A 17,664-nucleotide genomic window follows, 5' to 3' on the forward strand; every position below is an offset into this window, starting at 1 on the left:
CTCTAAGCTGAGTCTATTTGGTCCTATGCTAAACAAAGTAATATTTACATTTGGAAGAGAGTAAAATAATAATAATAATAATAATAAAGGGTTGAGGAACCCACAACTTCAGGTTGGGAGACAGCCAATCTACTCCCTGAGCCATGCAGGTTTCTTCTGTGGGTTAGTACATCGCTCGTGTCAGCTGAAATCTTCATAACTCCAAGAGACCAAAAACATCGTTTTTAGTCTCCTTTTGGATACAAGCGAACAATAGGAGTGGCATAGCTCAGGTGGTAGAGTGGCAATAGCAAGTCTCCCAAGCTGAAGCTCGTGAGTTCATTCTCACAACCCTTGTGTACCTTAAAAAAATAATAATTATCTAGTCAAAATCTCTTCTTGCAAAATGTACTTAGAATTTCTGAGTGAAAAATCTTTAAATTGTTTTTTCATGGGATAGGCAAATTCTCTCGTACACAATAAAAATACTTTGAGTAAAATTTACTGTGAATATTTTACTCTCTCCCAAATGTAAATTTTACTTTGTTTAGAGTGGGACAAATAGACTCTGTTTATAGTAAAAATGTACAGAATTTACTGTGTACCCTGAGCTAAGAGTATTATTATTATTATTATTATTTTTTTGTACTTATGTTGATGCTGTCAAAGTATTTTCTCCACCAAGGAAATGGATACTTGTTTTTCTTTTTAAGAATGAAGTGTAACTGTACATCCACTACAGTAGGTGGCAGTGGCGCTCTCATTGTCAGAGACTATTTATGCTAATATTATTGATACTATTTATAGTCACAGCAGAGAGTTGGGGAGGGCATTTCTTCTTTTTCCTTGTCGGTGCAACAATAAAGAATTGAGACGAACTGCTGTAGACCCACGTAAAATGGAAAACATACTCACAAAAAAATAATAAAATAAAAACATGCCCTACTTTAACATACATTGCTCCATTTTAATCAAATATTCTAATAATATCCTTTTCGTCTGCAGGGTGCACATAAAAAGGCGCTCTGTTTTGCAAACATGTGTTTAGGTTATATGAAGACTGTTGAATAATCATGTGACCTGATGAGTATCTTTGGCATTGCTCAAGTGTGTCAGCAATTATGGAAGGTTACGCCTCACGACGGTGATGATATCACACCTCCTGTCTCATACCGTATCATTCCACTGAGTTAATGCTGGCGCCCATAATGGGGCAGAAACAAACAAACAGACACACGCACAGCATCTTAAAAAGTTTGTTTTAACGGCGAGAAAAAAACTAAATGTGTACAGTTATTAGGAATCTATGTAAGATGTGTGAGGATCAACTAAAAAAAATCTGTCAAGAAATACACAATGCAGCAAAACTTGTGGGGTTGGGGTCAAGTAAAGATGATAAACAGTTTGACAGCTATTTATTCTGGTGATGGAGTAACTTGAAACTATTATATCAGGCAGATGTGGACATATACCCAAAATAAACATTCTTCTATACACCGGAGCTCTTATACAAACAACACCTCCACACGAGACCTGCCGGCGGTGCTATACATCCAAGAAATACAGTAAAAAGTGTTTGGACAAGAGCTTTGATCAAATTTTATCAATAAATGTCCTCTATACATTCTATGTACACAAGAAAACGCTAAAAATCAAGTGGAGCAAAGTGGAGAGGAATTAAATAAAATTGGCACATCCAAAATTGCTGCTGCTGCTGCTGCTAGGGGGCCGGGGACATCATGTATTTACATTAAAAACGTCGAATTTTACAAGAATGAACAATGGGATCACTACCGGGAAATCAATGCTAAGTAAGTTCTGGAGTGAAATGCAAACTTTATGTGTATCCAGTGTGCTGTTTGCTTCATTTAAGACACGTTGGTTGCTTTAAACCAGCGCAGTGGTGCACTGCGCCATCTACTGTACATAATGGGAGTTTTTTTTAATTTTGTTTTTTTTAGTCGACCAACCATTTCCTCAACCTTTCTAATATTGAACGCTCTAGGATGCAAAATTACAGGCTGCTGTTGTTTCTGTACACATTTACACAATGCTAATTTTACCTGCCCATGTCTCTAAATGTTCAGCAGAGTCTTTAGAATAAAGCATAGAGACTGGCAAGGGCGTATGGACAGGAAACACTATAGTGTTGACACACATGTACTTGCTTCTTTACTATCAGCCATAAAACAGCTCACATGGTCGCTGATCGAACCGGTCTGTAAAGCAAAGTGGATCGCGTGATTGTCTGATGAGAGGTTTGGTCGACAGCTTCAAGTGTGAGTGTTTACTGTCTGACATGTTTTCTGTCAGATACAATCAGAGCCGCCCTGAGCTAGCTAAAATCTCTCAGGAGCCGTACATGAGAGCATACCCGATCCAGCTCAACTCAGACCTGGATAAACAGAGCTAAGAGACAAAAGTGCAAACTTTGCGGTTGTCTTGACAACGTACCCCAGTCGACCACCTCAATTGGTATGGGGGGGGGGGGGGGGGCAGAGAGGAGAGCGGAGAACGGAAGGAGTGGCCGGCCTGCATTAAAGCCATTTACGAAGGGAAGGAAGATTCCTCTCCATCCAGCGCTGGTTCAGTCGGATGGTTTCTAGGGCTTCCTGCATGCTTCGCGACCGTGAACCGTGATCCTCCAAGCTGGAGAAGAAACACTGCACCTGTGCAACACGCACAAAACTAACTATAAAACAACAACAACTGAATTTATACTCTAGATTTATTCTACATTAAAATATATATACCTGATTAAGATGTGACTGTGTAGAGAACTGAGAGGTGACAGACTTGATGATTCGTTGGAAGGAAAATGAACCGACAGGGAACCTACGAACAGAAACACTGTTTTAAGATCCTGTTTTGTCGCTGTACGAACCAATTTCTATGTTAAATCTGCCACACACGTTTTTATGAGCTCCTTCCAGTTGTTTTGAACGAAGTCCCAAGCAGCCAAGTTGCCAGCAAAGCTTTGGCAGATTGTGCTGATGAGCAAGGGAAGGTTCTGTACCTTGATGATATTACCATCCAAACCTGCTTTGAGAAGCCTGCAAGGAACAACATAAGCATAATGAGCGTAAAATCCATTTCCATTTTAATCAAATAAGTCCCAACAGTGTAGGCCAAAAATGGCAACTCAACTTTTTTATGTGTGTGTGTGTGTAGGGGGTTTCAATGTTGGAAGGTTTCTAAGGGACTTAATCAAATTAAACGGTATGAATATTTACAGATTTTAACAGGAATAAAGTGAAAACTTGCAGGCTCCACTTCATCCCTCTAGTGGTCATGTAGTATTCATGCAACAATACCAGTCAAATAAAAGCAAAAAATATGTTTGTTATTCTCCTCTAATTTCAATTTAGTTTTGTTCCCCCTTTTAACTGTTCAGCGAATCCTAATAAAACTAGAAAATTACATGTTTTTCCCTCTTCTAATTTCACCATTTATCGACCAATTTACACTGTCAACTTACCCGTCAAATTATCAAAATAAAAGCCATAAAGTAAGACTTTTTCTCATTGTCTTTTTTTAATTTACAATATACCCCCCCAAAATTATGATTTATTTATTTTTTATTTTATTTCATTATTGGGTGGGGAGGGGGGGGGGGTTCCTCCACTCATTTTTCTATTTATAGACCAGTTCAAGCCTCCTCTTACAGCATTTTTTCTTCTTCAAAATTTCAAATAAAGAGCCAAAATTAAAAATAAAAAAATCAGATTTTCTTTGTTGTTTGTTTGTTTTTCTCCTCTATATTTTTGACCAATTTGTGATTAGCTCATTCCAGGTGATTGTTTATCATTCCATGTCATTCAATACAATTCCAAGTGCTTCCGCAATTTTTCTTTCAGCCTCTCAGCGTTCACATGCAATTTCTCCAGAAATTGCATTCTGTAGTTATAAATGCTGTTGCCACGAGCGCAATACTGTTGTTTTATTTCCCTAAACCATAAACAGCTTATCAGCTAGTTTGTTATGTTATGTTATGATGAATGCGTTGATCCCAGCTTTATACAAAACGTACCAAACAATTTTCTGTGTGTCCTGCGTGGAAGCTAAGCCCTGCAGCATCTTTTGCTTCTCTGTGTCATAAATGGCATAATGATACATGGAGAGCAACGTTTCCCAGTCTTCATTGGACTGAGCTGCCACACTGAATACAACTTCCTGCAGATCGCCCAGAATCCTTCGGAGAAAAAAAAAAAAACATTTCAGGCTAAACAAACCTCCAGTCAACAGCATTTTCATTTCAATAGTTTGTATTCTCAGTATCCCCTTTTTTTTTTTTCAAACAAAAACATTATACTTTACTCACTGGATGGTTCCATTAGCTTCAACATACTGCTTAAACAAATCTTTTGCTTGCTGATTGCATTTGTCTTGCCCCAGATAACAGGCTGTATCCAACAGGGCAGATCGCAGCTTCTGTTTGGACAGACTCTCCTCCTTGGTCCATGTTTGCTTATCCATCAGAGCACCGTAGTTATTCAAAATGTATGTCTGCAAATATTTCAAAGAGAATTCAGACGTTAACGAAATAGATAATAAACAGGTGTTCAAAGATGTATCAAAAGGTTCTCTAAGTAATTGTATCCGATTTTTTTGCCACGTGCCATGAGTAACTAACAAATTAAAATCACAACTGGTCTCGGAAGCCAAAAATAAATACAATTGCAAAGTACTTGTACTTACGCATATTGCATTCACTTGGGAAAAAAAAGTCCTGTTTTTCTGACAAATTTTTGGGGGGAGCTTTGTTTTTTGAGTTTTTTTTTCTGTTTTATTGAATATTTTCCCCTGTTTTTTTGTAATTTTTTTCTGTTTGAAAAAAAAAATCTCTGTTTTTCTGAATATTTTTTTTTCTGTTTTTTTGAGTAATTTTCCCTTTTTTATAAAATAAATATTTTTCTGAATATTTTTTTAAAGGGGTTTTTCGTCAGAGATTAGAGAACAAACCACAATACAGTAAACACATGTATTCCTTTATTGAGAGCCAGTAAGTAAACATGACTATCTTATTGCATATGGAAAGTGTCCAGCGAGTCTGCAACAAGTCACTTGGAGTTCTGAGGTAAAAAAAACCCAGCTGTTTTTTCAAATATATTTTTTTCAGGTTTATTTATTTTTTTACTGTTTTCTTGAATATTTTTTTACTGTTTTCGTGAATATTTTTTTTCTGTTTAAAAAAAAAATTCACCAGTTTTTCTAAATATTTTTTTCCAGCCTGTTTTCTGAATATTTTTTTCCAGCCTGTTTTTCTGAATATTTTTTCTGTCAAAAAAATATTTAGAAAAACTGAAAATCAAAAAAACAAAGCTCCCCCCCAAAAAAGTGTCAGAAAAACAGGATTTTTTTCCCCTCAGATGAATGCAATACGCTTCCGTATGGACTAAGTTGTTTGTGAAAACAAATGTTACAATGAATCAAGAGTCCAGCGAAAGTCCCCATTATATGTTTAAACCATTTCTGCATTACATTACAGTACAGATCAGATAACTTAATTTGGTATAGTTCACCACTTAAGCGTCTCACGCCGCTTTATTAACGTAACCTCCCCATCTCGAGCACACTAAAACATTCGAACAATATCATTTCAACTGTGTGCGTATACCTTCATGCGTGCGACGAGGCCCTGCTCGTATCTCTTGTGCAGCATCTGGTAGATGAGGTTGAGCTGGTGCAAGGCCTCACTTACAGGACTAATCTCAGTTTCGTTTGGCATGTAGTGTAGGAGGCTGAGGACTTGGCGGAAGGACACACGCCCCAGTCTGAGGTGAAGTAAAAGACAGTAATAAAAAAAACATACATACAGAATGATAAACACGACTACATAAGGGTAGTTGATTGGGAAACCTACTTGGAGAGGGCAAATATGTTGTGTATCAGCGAGGCTCGGTCCTCCTGTGTGAGAACTTGGAAGTTGTTGGACAAGGCGCCTGTCAGAGCAGCCCAGCCTTCGTCTCCATAGTCAACAATGTAGAAGCCTGTGTTCCTGTAGTTCAACTTCAGCCATTTCACAGTTTCGGACACCTTAAGAGTCCCTAAGAAGACAGCATGCAAAAGTGTTACATCGATATAGCGTGTGCAATCTTTAGCAACCGATACAGTACTATAGTTATTAGATAATGGTCATTCACCTGATTTGGTCTTCAGCATGAACACCTGTCTGCACTCAGGAGCCAAACTACAGTTGTCATTCACATACGTCACCGGAATATTCCACAAGCTAGGAGAGAGTGCAATAACATTTCCATGGCCGCAATACACAAAGGAGAAAGAAGACGAGGAGGGTGGAGGTGCAGCCTACCAGGAGGAATGCGTGGCGGTGTCTGTTATGATCTGGAAAATCTCCTGTTTTAGGGTCACTTCATCCCCCTTACGGGATACTGTAACCAAAGGGAAGCCTTTCTGGGATGTCCATGACCTCATCATCTCGGACACATTTGGATGCTGACTTGTGACCTCCACCTAAGGACAAGAAAAAAAATGCCATCCATGTCATTTTAGGTGTATGATGTATCTCATGATATTTCCATCCCAACTAAACACCACAATTACAGAATAACAGTAATGCACCTACCTCGGTAAGACTGTTCCAAAGGTCATCAGTGTCCGTGTTTAAACCAGAGAACTGATTCAGATATTGAATGATACCTTTTCTGAACTGCTGGTCACCGGGCAAAGAGGCGTTCAACATCAGAAGAATGGAAGCCCCCTGGAAGACCAAAGAACAAGACATTTTCATGACTACCTCAATTATGCATCCAAGAGACAGCAGCCATAATAAAAACACATAGAAGCGCACCTTCAGATAGGACACCGAGTCGAACATCTCTTGAACCTGCTCTGGTGTATTGACTTCGGTAGAGACAGCGTGGGAGGAGTTAAGTGCATCTTTGTCCAGTGCTCTGAATCGAACCGCTAAGAACAAGTTGCCCTGCAAACACAACACGCAATTTAATAATAATTGTTCTGTTCAGGAATGTAAGTAAATAACATGAATAAATAATGTCTAAGTATTTATCAGATTTTTGTAAAAAATAATGAATTTGAAAAAAAATCTTGATTAATAATAATAATATTAAATTAGCATTAAACAATATATATCCATCCATCCATTTTCTGTACCGCTTGTCCTCACAAGGGTCGCGGGGGTTGCTGGAGCCTATCCCAGCTGGCTTCGGGCAGTAGGCGGGGTACACCCTGAACTGGTTGCCAGCCAATCACAGGAAACAATATATAATTTCAGTAAAAAGATTTTACATAAGAGTGTATTAACCATTGCACATGCCTGTGAAAATTCTTATTTAACCAGGTCATGTCATTGTCAAGGCATTGAATCCATCACAACTAGACTGTTCTGGTTGTCTTAGAAGACGTTAACGAACTACAGAGCATTATAGCAAAGAAAAATATCAATGATCTACTAGAGAATGCAATTTTTTGGAGAAATTGCGAGTGAAGGCTGAGAGGCTAAATGAAAATGTATGGAATGGCTTAAAATGATATTGCATGATGTCAAATAATATTGCAACATGGATATACTGTACAATAACAGGGAATGAACTGAACGTGTTGAATGGGTCAAGAAATGTTGAGCTAGGAGAGGAAAAATGTAGAGTAGGCCTTTGTCACAATGTAGGATTTTTTTTTTTGTGAAAAATTGAGAATTTTTGGTATCCACAAATGTTTGGCATATCAAAAATTGTTTCCAAGGTGAACTGAATGAGCAGAACATTTCGAATTTCAAATGGAAACAGTGTCAAACTTTTTAAATAAAAGGTACTTTAAGGCAGTGGTCCTCAACACTGGTCCTCGAGGACCGGTATCCAACCTGTTTTCCATGTCTCCCGCAGCCAACACAGGTGATTCATATCATCAGCTAATTAGCAAGCTCTGGAGAAGCCTGATAACGATACCCACATGTGTTGGCTGTCGGAGACAAGGAAAACAGGTTGGATACCGGTCCCCGAGGACCAGGGTTGAGGACCACTGCTTTAAGGCACTGTTTCTCAGCCCCGGTCGAGTATCCTTATCCAGCCTGTTTTCCATGTGTCCCCAGCCAACACAGCTCAGGGTCGTTATCAGGCTTCATGCAGAGCTTGCTGATTATCTGATCATTTGAAACACCTGTGTTGCTTGTGGGAGACATGGAAAACAGGCTGGATAGGGGTACTCAAGGACCACCGCTGCTTTAAGGTAAAGTAAGAGAAAGGTATAGTACTCTAGTACTAGTAGATACCAATGCTAGGTAATAATAGTTACTAGTAGTAGCTACTAGTACTAAGTACTAGTAGTAGCTACTAGTAGGTACCAGCAATAGAACTAGGCGCTAGTAGGTACTAGTCAGCACTAGCAGGTATGAGTAGGTACCATGTACTAATAGTTACTAGTGGCACTAGTATACTACTATTATGGTACTGTTATTAATAATTGATTGATTGATTGATTGATTAAAATTTTTGAATATATGTGCAATAATGTTAAATGCTTAGAAATCACACTGAATGATCTAAATTATGTAAAGACTATTAATCATTAAATGTTAAATATGATAAATTATGTGAAGATTAATCATCTAAATTATTAATGTAATGTGTTAATCTTATTAAATGGGTATTTAAAATATAGCGGATTGAACTTGAACGTTTGTCCCATTAAAAATAAAATGGGATTTAAAAAAAATAAAAATAAATTAAATTGTACGAAAACTCGAAGTATGTGGATTGAGAAAAATAATATCCTAGGAGTTATGAATTTTTGGAACATGTCGAAATTGGAACGGTGTAAATTGGATGTACTATGTGGGAGTTGAAACGCATCAAAAAAGTGAGGTGAAAAATAATAATAAAGAATGAAAAAAAACGTGTGAATCCTGAAAGCATTCACCCACTAAGTTTAAAATGAAAGAATAGGAATAAAGCTGCTAATTTAAGACAGTTGTGGCACGCAACTGTCTTCAAACTCAAACGTTTAATGAGGTGTTGGTCTGATAAATTTCTTCAGCACTTTATGTGGCATTGAAGCTCACCTACCATGTCAAGCTGCGGCAGGACAGTCTGCAGTGATGTGTACTCCATGTAAGTGGCAAAGCCTTCGTTGAGCCACAGGTCACTCCACCAGCTCATTGTGACTAAGTTTCCAAACCACTGCAACACATCAGTGCTACATTATTGTGCTGACATCCTCATTATTCAGTACAAGTAGGCTGATAAAAATGAACAAATATCAAGTACCTGATGAGCCAGCTCATGTGCAATGACAGAAGCAACAACTGATTTTTCCATAAGAGAGGAGTGTGCCCCCACCAATAGGGTGGTTTCTCTGAAGGTGATCAGACCCCAGTTCTCCATGGCTCCTGCCAGGAAGTCTGGGATGGCAACCAAATCTGAAAAACAAGAAAATAAGATTACAGTGGGGCTTCTAATGCTGAGGGGGAGAAGAATAATGACAATGTTTACCAAGTTTCTGAAGCGGATAGTTAATTTCAAAGAAGTTATTGTAAAACTCCAGTAGTTTCGATACTGTGTCCAGAGCATAGTCGGTATGCTCTTTCTTCTGTGGCACACTGTACACAGACACCTAAAAGTGCAATCACATGATACAAACCCAGAGTCAGTTTGAATAATAAAAACAGATTATCCGAAGGGAAAAGCAAAATGAAATAAATAAATAATCAACCCTACCAAAGTGTCAGAGATGTTTTTGCTGTTTGGGGTGAAGTTACCAACGATGAAGGCCACCAAGTAAGTGCTCATGTTGACACTGGTCTTTGCAAACTCATCCTGCACAAGGCCACTGGCAAGTTGTGTGGTCTTTGCCTGAAACACACATCAGTGAGAGAGATAGAGTACGTGTATGTATGGTTTTTTTTTGTTCCTCAGACCAATGGTGATTAAACTAAAATATCTGCTGTATGCCAAGAATTTAAAATAAGCTGCAAGAAGGACAAAGATGACTTGTATAATTCCCAAGAAAATAAAGAAGAGCTAATAACTTTCAATCACTAGCAACCACATTAGGTACTCCTCCTACACAATATAATGAGATCCAGAATGTAAATTCTGCCTTTGCACTAATAATAATGCTCCATTTTGATTGCTACTGTCAGGGACATAATAATTTAACATGGTTATGTTTTATTGTGGGTGTGATATCATGTATATGCTATTTAGTCCTAGGCCAGGGGTCAGCAACCTTTCCTGTCCAAAGAGCCATGTTAGGCCATATAAATAGCCAAAATTCTATCTGCAGCCACAAAACATTTGAACATTGTGATGTACGAAACAGCGTGGTATTGCTAATCTAATGTACTGAGGGCCCAAGAGCTCATTAGAGCTGCACCAAAACAGAAAAATATGCTGCATCCAATACATTGAGATTCATTGTCTTCGACCTTTCGTCTTCTGATTTTTTTTTGTGTGTGTGTGGAATTTTTCATACTTCATTTCTCATACATAGACTTTTCTGCCTTTCTGTTAAATTTCTGACATTTTTTGCCACATTTATGGACATACATATTATGATAATTTTCTGCCTCTCTTTTTCCTTTCTTAGATATTTTTTTGACATTTTTTTCCTACCTTCTTTTGGTGGACATTTTATGGTAGTTTTCTGCTTTTTCGCTTCCTTTTTGGACATTTTACGGTCACTTTCTGGACATTTTTAGGTATTTCTAAAAACGTTTTCATCTACCTTTCGTCTCTCTTTTTCCGACACTTAATTAATTTGAAGAACATTATTTTATCTAAAAAAAATATATATATATTTAAAATTTCTTCTATTTTTTATTTTTTTTTAGATCCACAGGGGAGCCACAAGAGAGGGACTAAAGGCTCCAGAGCTGGAGCTTGCAGAACCCTGCCCAAGGCAAAAATATTTCTTATAAAATACTCCTACTTGGTCTAATATCTTACATATTGCTCAGATTGAGCTAAATTAAGGCCAGTGATTGACTGCAAGTGGACAAGGCCATGTTGCGAGCGAAGTGAAGCTGTGGTAGAGTGCCTCTGCTTCTGTTCAGCTTCTTATTACAAAGTAGACAGGCACAAGCCATACGAATTTTCACTCTAATGTCACCACCACCTATGACAAAATTCATGCTGCAAGACTTGAAACTACAGTTTGCATAACTTACAGGCACAAATAAGTATAATAACTAAAGCCAAAGTACCTTAGGCATGTTGGCTAGTGTCATGTGCTCTGGGTTCCTGTTGATTTTCACCAGAAAGGTGGCTTTAAATGACGGCTCATCAAAGCAAGGGAAGGCCTTTCGTGCATATAATGGCTCGAACTGGGTAGCAGCTAGGACCCTGGGAAAAAAGAGATGTGCATACTAAAATGATGGATGGGAATATTAGAGCAAATTCCAGTGGAATATGGGGGGTGGATTCCACATTTAAAAGCTACGTTTAACTGGAATTTATACTGTCGATAAAATCATTTTAGAAGATTCTACTCTAGAGCTTGATGTACATTTTGTTTCCATCGGGATCCGTGTAGGAACTATTGTAGAAACCATCGTAGGTGTTTGACAGACTGGCCGTGTAATCCAGGGTCAACACACAGTGCTGGCCTGCCTTCAGATCTTCGGGGAACTTAACAGCTATCTGTTGCATTTGTCTGTTCTCCAGTATTGCGACATCACTGGCCTCCCCATCACCAAGCTGAAAGAGAACGCTCAAGTTAATAATTAGTACATCACACATCAAAATGCGTTAAGATGTTTTTTTTTTCCCAAAGTAACAAACTGCTTGTTCTCATTAAATTGGTATCAACATAATTTCATGAGAATTTAGTAAGAAATAGGCACTATTTAAAAAGAAAATATATATTTCTTAACAGCAAAATTAGCATGATTGCATCAGCATGAGTTCTTCTGTGCATATTCAGAAATCCCCACAGCACATAGAGTTGTTGTTAATTTTCCCATCAGGGGTGTCCCAATTGAGTCATGATTTCCCAAACCACAGGATTTGTCCAGATTTGTTTTTACACTAAAAAGCCTTCCCCCCAAAATCTTTATCCAGTGCCGGTCCCAGCTCTAGGTAACACCCGTGACTAAGTGTTCCACAGCACATGCAATACAAAAATTACAGACTGTATGTTGCTATGATTTCAAAGCCACGTATTTGGTCAGACTGACTAAGAATCTCACCTTGAATGTAGCTTTGGTAATATTGAGATCAGCACTGTGCAGTACAATGCGCTTGGTGTTGTGAAGTACAATCATGGTGATGATAGTGCTGCCGCTGAAATCCATGGTGCTCAGGTCAGGGTTCAAGGTGAGGTCATAGCTGAGAGGACGTATGCTACGGGGGAGTTGGTATTGTGCCCAGGGGAAGAGTTCACCATCAGTGCCATTGGATGTCTTGTTCTCCTGTTTAGGGCATCCCATCTGCAAAAATGGAAGATTTTCATGGAGAAATGTGTGACACAAGTCAGGAACATACAACTTCTCACACCTATTGTCCTAGGGCTCATAAACAAAACAAAACACGCAAATATGGGGTGTACATGCAAATTCCACACATGAAAATTTGACCCTCATAACTGTGAGGCAGGCATGCCAATTACAAAACCTCAATGCTGCCAGTGTAACAAAGAGTAACAGAAGAAAATTGGGGAATGTAAAATGCTCAAATGCACACGCCCACTGTATTTTTCTTACCTTTGTAAAGTTGCACCCAGGCAAAAAGTACAATACCATGGTCATGGAAGCCACTATGATCAGAAATAGCACACAAACAACCATGGTGCGGGCTGAGGGTGGCGAACATGATCTGGGACACAGCAGAAGTAGCAACTTTATCTATCTAAATAGTCGGAAGCAGTAGTGCAATTATGAAAAAGTCCAAAACTAGCAAGATCCTGCTACCTGGGTGGAGGCTGTCTGACATAAGGAGAGGCGCTCGATCTCTGGGTGGCGCTTCGGTTCATGAAGGACATGCCCAGAAGTCGGGCTGAAGACTCGCAGTCCTCTTCATCATCATCCACATCGTTCTCTCCCAGGCCTCGCACCAATAGGCGAGAGCTACGAGGCTCATACACAGTATCGTCTGGGTCAAGCGCCGGAAATGTCTGAAAGGAAAAATAGCACTCTGTTAAAATGTACTTTATAAAAATCTGTGTCATTTTATAATTAAAAAGAGTAGGTAAAAACATATACATAGTTGGTGTATCATGATTTAATGCTGCCAATAAATTGTTCATGCTGTACAGGCCTTGGCCACCAGCAGGCACATAGTACAATACAGTTATGCAGACATAAAGTAGAATCTTCTTCTTCTACTACTACTACTGTAAGTGAGTTATTAAAATGCACATTTTTCTCAAGAATGTATGTCTGTGTGTATTGCTTTGTGGTCTAAATGAACATGTATGCTCAAAACGTGTTGCTCCACTGTTTATGCTGAAATGTCCATTGCTTAAAAGGTTTGTAAAACCACAACTATGGATGCTAACGTTAGCATGTCAATGGCATATTCCATATATGCTAGACTCCATAAGGCAGAGCTATGTAGATGTTTAAACTTCACAGCATGTGATTATCTTTGTTTAATCAAACATCAAAATTGAACTAGGAGTGGTATTAAATGTTTCTCAACTGTGGGCCTGTGATGCCCTTTGACACTTTTATTTGTGATAAAGGGGTCTATGAATAAAACTGACTTGACTTGTTCACTATTTGCCAAACTGCTGCTAATTATGACGCAAGTTGAATTGACATCACTGCCATCGTACAGCTCTCATGTGCTCGCATGTCAAAGCAAACAAAAAATAATAATAATAATTGTCTGCATCAGGGCTTATATCTCGAAAAAAACACACAAGTCGGTGCCCTCATATTTCAAGGCACCGCTTCCATGTTATCAACATAACTTAAAATGTATATCATTTATTAAAAATATTTTTTATTTATTTAGTTTACATGTATTCTGATTCTTTATTTTTTTAGGATGCAAACTAGCATTGATTTGAATTCAATGTACAATGAATGAGTGTAGAACTGTTCAGAGTGATTGATGCCATAGCACACAGTAAAGGAAATGACTTGAGTGTACCGGATATGCTGCGGAATCTCTGGCCAGATCTACAACGTCAGGCTCTTCTTCAAACATGCTGTTCTCAATCATGTTCCTTGGAAGGTTGGCTCGCTCTACAGGAGGAAGAAGCAACGTACGTAAACGAAACAAGACTCACAAGAGGAACTCACAGACGTTGTGAAAGATGAGTGTCACCTCTTCCCTCGTGTTAACTTGAGAAGAAGTACCACAGGATTCCATTCTTGTTTTAATGTTATTGCCCTTCCCTAATTCCTTCAAGGAAACCTCCGTAACGTGAACGACACTACCAGTCGAGCCTACCTGCAGTCAGGAAATTAATGCTGGTGACTTTTCGTCACCCTTTTTGAGAGATAACTCATTGTTGACACACAACTAATTCAAATTAAACTAACTAAAATTTATTGATTTTACTTTCCTTCTTTTTGCATAATACAGCTTGTTTTTTTTTTAATGACTGCTATGAAAAAAAGGCTCAAACCTTTGCACAATACTGTATATTGTAACACTACAGCATTATATATATATATATATATATATATATATATATATATATATATATATATATATATATATATATATATATATATATATATATATATATATATATATATATATATATATATATATATATATAAATATAATTAACATTATTATTTGTTTTTAATTAACAAGTAAAGAGAAGTAATGTCTTATAATTTTGTTATCGATTTTTGGTCATTACATTTAGCACTGTGGCCATTGAGTGTGTATTATTACAATATGTTACCGTAAGATGTTGAAAACAGAATTGTATTGTTTTGATTGCCACAGACAGCATATGTATGGGATTCAAAATGGAATGTTGCAAAAACAAATCATTGCCAAAACGTCTCATGTAATAAAGCGCAATCTCAGGTTCCTGTTTTTAACCTCTTGCAGTCTATTGCTACTTAAACTTCCATTATGTTTATACACTAAACACTATATGTATATGTCGCTGAACGATGCAATGAGTTGTCTCACTACAGTGGATGAGTTCCAAATAATAGAACAATCAGTGGCAGTGTATTGTCTGCTCCTGTCACATGCCACCACAAACCACAAATGACAAACGCATGCCTTTCTGCAACCTGCAATGCACTGTGAGCAGTTTTTACAAGATGTGTCTCTGTATTCTCGGGGAGGGAATTTCGTTCTCTGCTCATTTCCCAAACAATAAATGTCATGTTTAGCTACCTAATCCAATATTAGTCAATATAGTAAAACACGCTCCCTTCCTATGCGCCTACATTGCTTTATAATAATGATAATAATGATGATGATGTCTGGCCAGTAGGCCATGGATTTGAAGGGGAAATTATGTACCTTCAGACTGTTATATTAAAAAGAGGTTATAATTTATTAACCCTAAATGCAAAGGTAGGTGTTTGGAGTGGTTCAACTTCATACATTATGACACACAGTCATCTCTGTGTCGGCTTCACACCCACTGCACAAATGCCTATTAATAGGTAAGTAACTCTGTACTGGGTAATGTGTAATATCCAAAGAAGGAGACGATAAAAATATAACCTGAAATAAGCCACAACTTGGGGCCCAATTAGAGAAGTGATAATAGTGTTGCACATACTAAAGCAATCAAATTTGACTCCAAATGAAAAATTAAGTCATCAATTAAGTAACTGGGGTTGGGGGTAGTACTGTATGCTACTCAAGCTGCAGAAAAGCGTGTGTACTCCATACTGACAGCAAGCAAAGGGAGTGTTTTGCTTTTTCTTTGGCTTTTGGTGGACACGCCTCAACAAAGGATGTTTGGTTTAGTTAAAAAAAAATGCAACAAAATATTTTTTAAGAAGTATGTTTTATGTATGTTTTTAGCTCCAGTGTTTCCTGGGTGTCTTTCCTCATATGGATATGCCCTGCCATGTTTTTTTTGTTTTTGCTGGGGGGGGTTCCTTTTGATTTTTATTAGCGCATTGAGTCACATTTTGATGTATGAAAAGTGCTATATGAATAAAGTTTGATTGATTTATCATTTATAGCTTAGTATGAGATCAATCAACGCCAAGGCGGTTGATCTGTTGTTTCTGAAACCGTATTGACTTTCATTGAATATTTTGTACGTATTTATGAAGTCATTCAAGCATGCAACAAATAACTATTTCAAAATAGTTTAATGGGATAAGAGAATGAAAAAAAAAGGGGGGGGGGCTGTAGGTCAGATGTAACATCGATACCAAACTCACATTTGAAGTATCAAGACTAGTTAAGGTGTTATGCATTTTTTAGATTTTACAGTGATTAACTTCCTTCTTCCTTTCCTTGTGTTACAGCTAGGTATCATGTATTTGACTTTCCCCTTATTGTCTCACATAGAGAGTAATTTTTAAAGGTGATTTGGGTCATTTACCTAAATGACAACACCAATGAAGTCTTGTGATCCATTAGATTAGCAAGAAATCTCTGACGTCTGATTTACAATACGCTTGTTTGTTTTTGTCAATAACGTCCTGGATATATTAGGAGTATATATATTTGGCAGAGGTTATTGATCAGATGTCTGCTGGTAGGCAAAGCAGAGCTCAGCACGACTTATCTGCTCAACACGCCATGACTAAATGCGGCGAATATCAAACCTAAAAAGGGGGAGCGCGACTGTGTTTTGTTAGCTTCGAAGTCTTCAACTGTATGTTAAGTTTTTAACAGACTCGTAAACAAACTATAATTGACCTCTCGCACTATGCGTCCGCGGTTCAAAGTCACTCCGAATGAATGGTTATTATTAGCAAGCTTGCTATTAGCATGTTGTCACGTACTGTATGTGAACCCGCCATACAGTAACCTTCGCACTTCCTTACCTGTACTATTATAGTCAAAAGGATCCATAGCAGGTTGTAGAAGGAGGTCCTTACGTCCCTGAAGCAGGATATTTGGATACGTTTGGATCAGACGTATAGTTTAAATGGCTGGACACGCCACAAAACTGTCTTCCTGTTGGTCTACAGTCCGTCCTCACAACACCAACACCAGCTACGTAGTCGCTAGCAGGGAACTAGCCAACTTCTCATATTTGTAACAGACTCACTTCAATAGATTACGCTAACTGCCACCGTCTCGCTCCACAAACAAAAAAAAAGGGAACAAAATCACACGCACGCCAATATTGGTTCGGAAACGATATTTGTATAATGTACTAGTCTACGGCAGATGACACTCGGCTTCCTCGCCGACCAGTTGTTGACAACTGACCCATATCTTGTATCCGATTGGCTAGCAACTGTTAATAGGCGTGGCTGAAACCGGAAAACCCACTTTTGACGTCATTGCTATTAAAGATGTTGCACTTCAGCACCACACGAACACATTTTTTAAAAAGGCGTTAAATGAACACATTTGTTTCGGCAGCTTTTACATTTGGGCTTGATTGATTCAAGATTGGTTGTTTTTGATTTATTCTTCCACTTGCATTTAACTGTATTTTAGAGCATGTACATACAGTATTTGTAACACACACAGTACAGTATTGACAATTCCGAGTTTACGTCATCAGTCAAAATGGCGGTCTTACTCGGTGAAATGACGCTCTGCCCTCATTGAAAATCATTGGATTCTTGTAATTTGATTTGTGATTATT

General features: G+C 38.1%; 1 protein-coding gene across 1 annotated transcript; it reads right to left on the reverse strand.

The window, feature by feature from the left end:
* Positions 1 to 1,377: 1,377 nt before the first annotated feature.
* lnpep (leucyl/cystinyl aminopeptidase) lies at positions 1,378 to 17,278 on the reverse strand. The gene is made up of 22 exons (XM_086076853.1): positions 16,889 to 17,278; positions 14,049 to 14,143; positions 12,863 to 13,065; positions 12,656 to 12,767; positions 12,143 to 12,382; positions 11,461 to 11,651; positions 11,159 to 11,297; positions 9,672 to 9,806; positions 9,447 to 9,567; positions 9,222 to 9,373; positions 9,021 to 9,134; positions 6,791 to 6,922; positions 6,566 to 6,700; positions 6,293 to 6,453; positions 6,123 to 6,211; positions 5,843 to 6,026; positions 5,597 to 5,753; positions 4,301 to 4,485; positions 4,010 to 4,171; positions 2,892 to 3,032; positions 2,733 to 2,814; positions 1,378 to 2,648 (listed from the first exon to the last, which is right to left on the reverse strand). Exons 1-22 carry the CDS (start codon positions 16,914 to 16,916, stop codon positions 2,517 to 2,519), a joined length of 3,090 nt encoding a protein of 1,029 aa, XP_085932979.1. The 5' UTR covers positions 16,917 to 17,278; the 3' UTR covers positions 1,378 to 2,516.
* Positions 17,279 to 17,664: the final 386 nt, after the last annotated feature.

Source organism: Leptonotus elevatus, chromosome 5 (assembly GCF_054856555.1).
Source record: "Leptonotus elevatus isolate MCC_2025b chromosome 5, RoL_Lele_1.0, whole genome shotgun sequence".
In the NCBI taxonomy this organism is placed as follows: domain Eukaryota; kingdom Metazoa; phylum Chordata; class Actinopteri; order Syngnathiformes; family Syngnathidae; genus Leptonotus; species Leptonotus elevatus.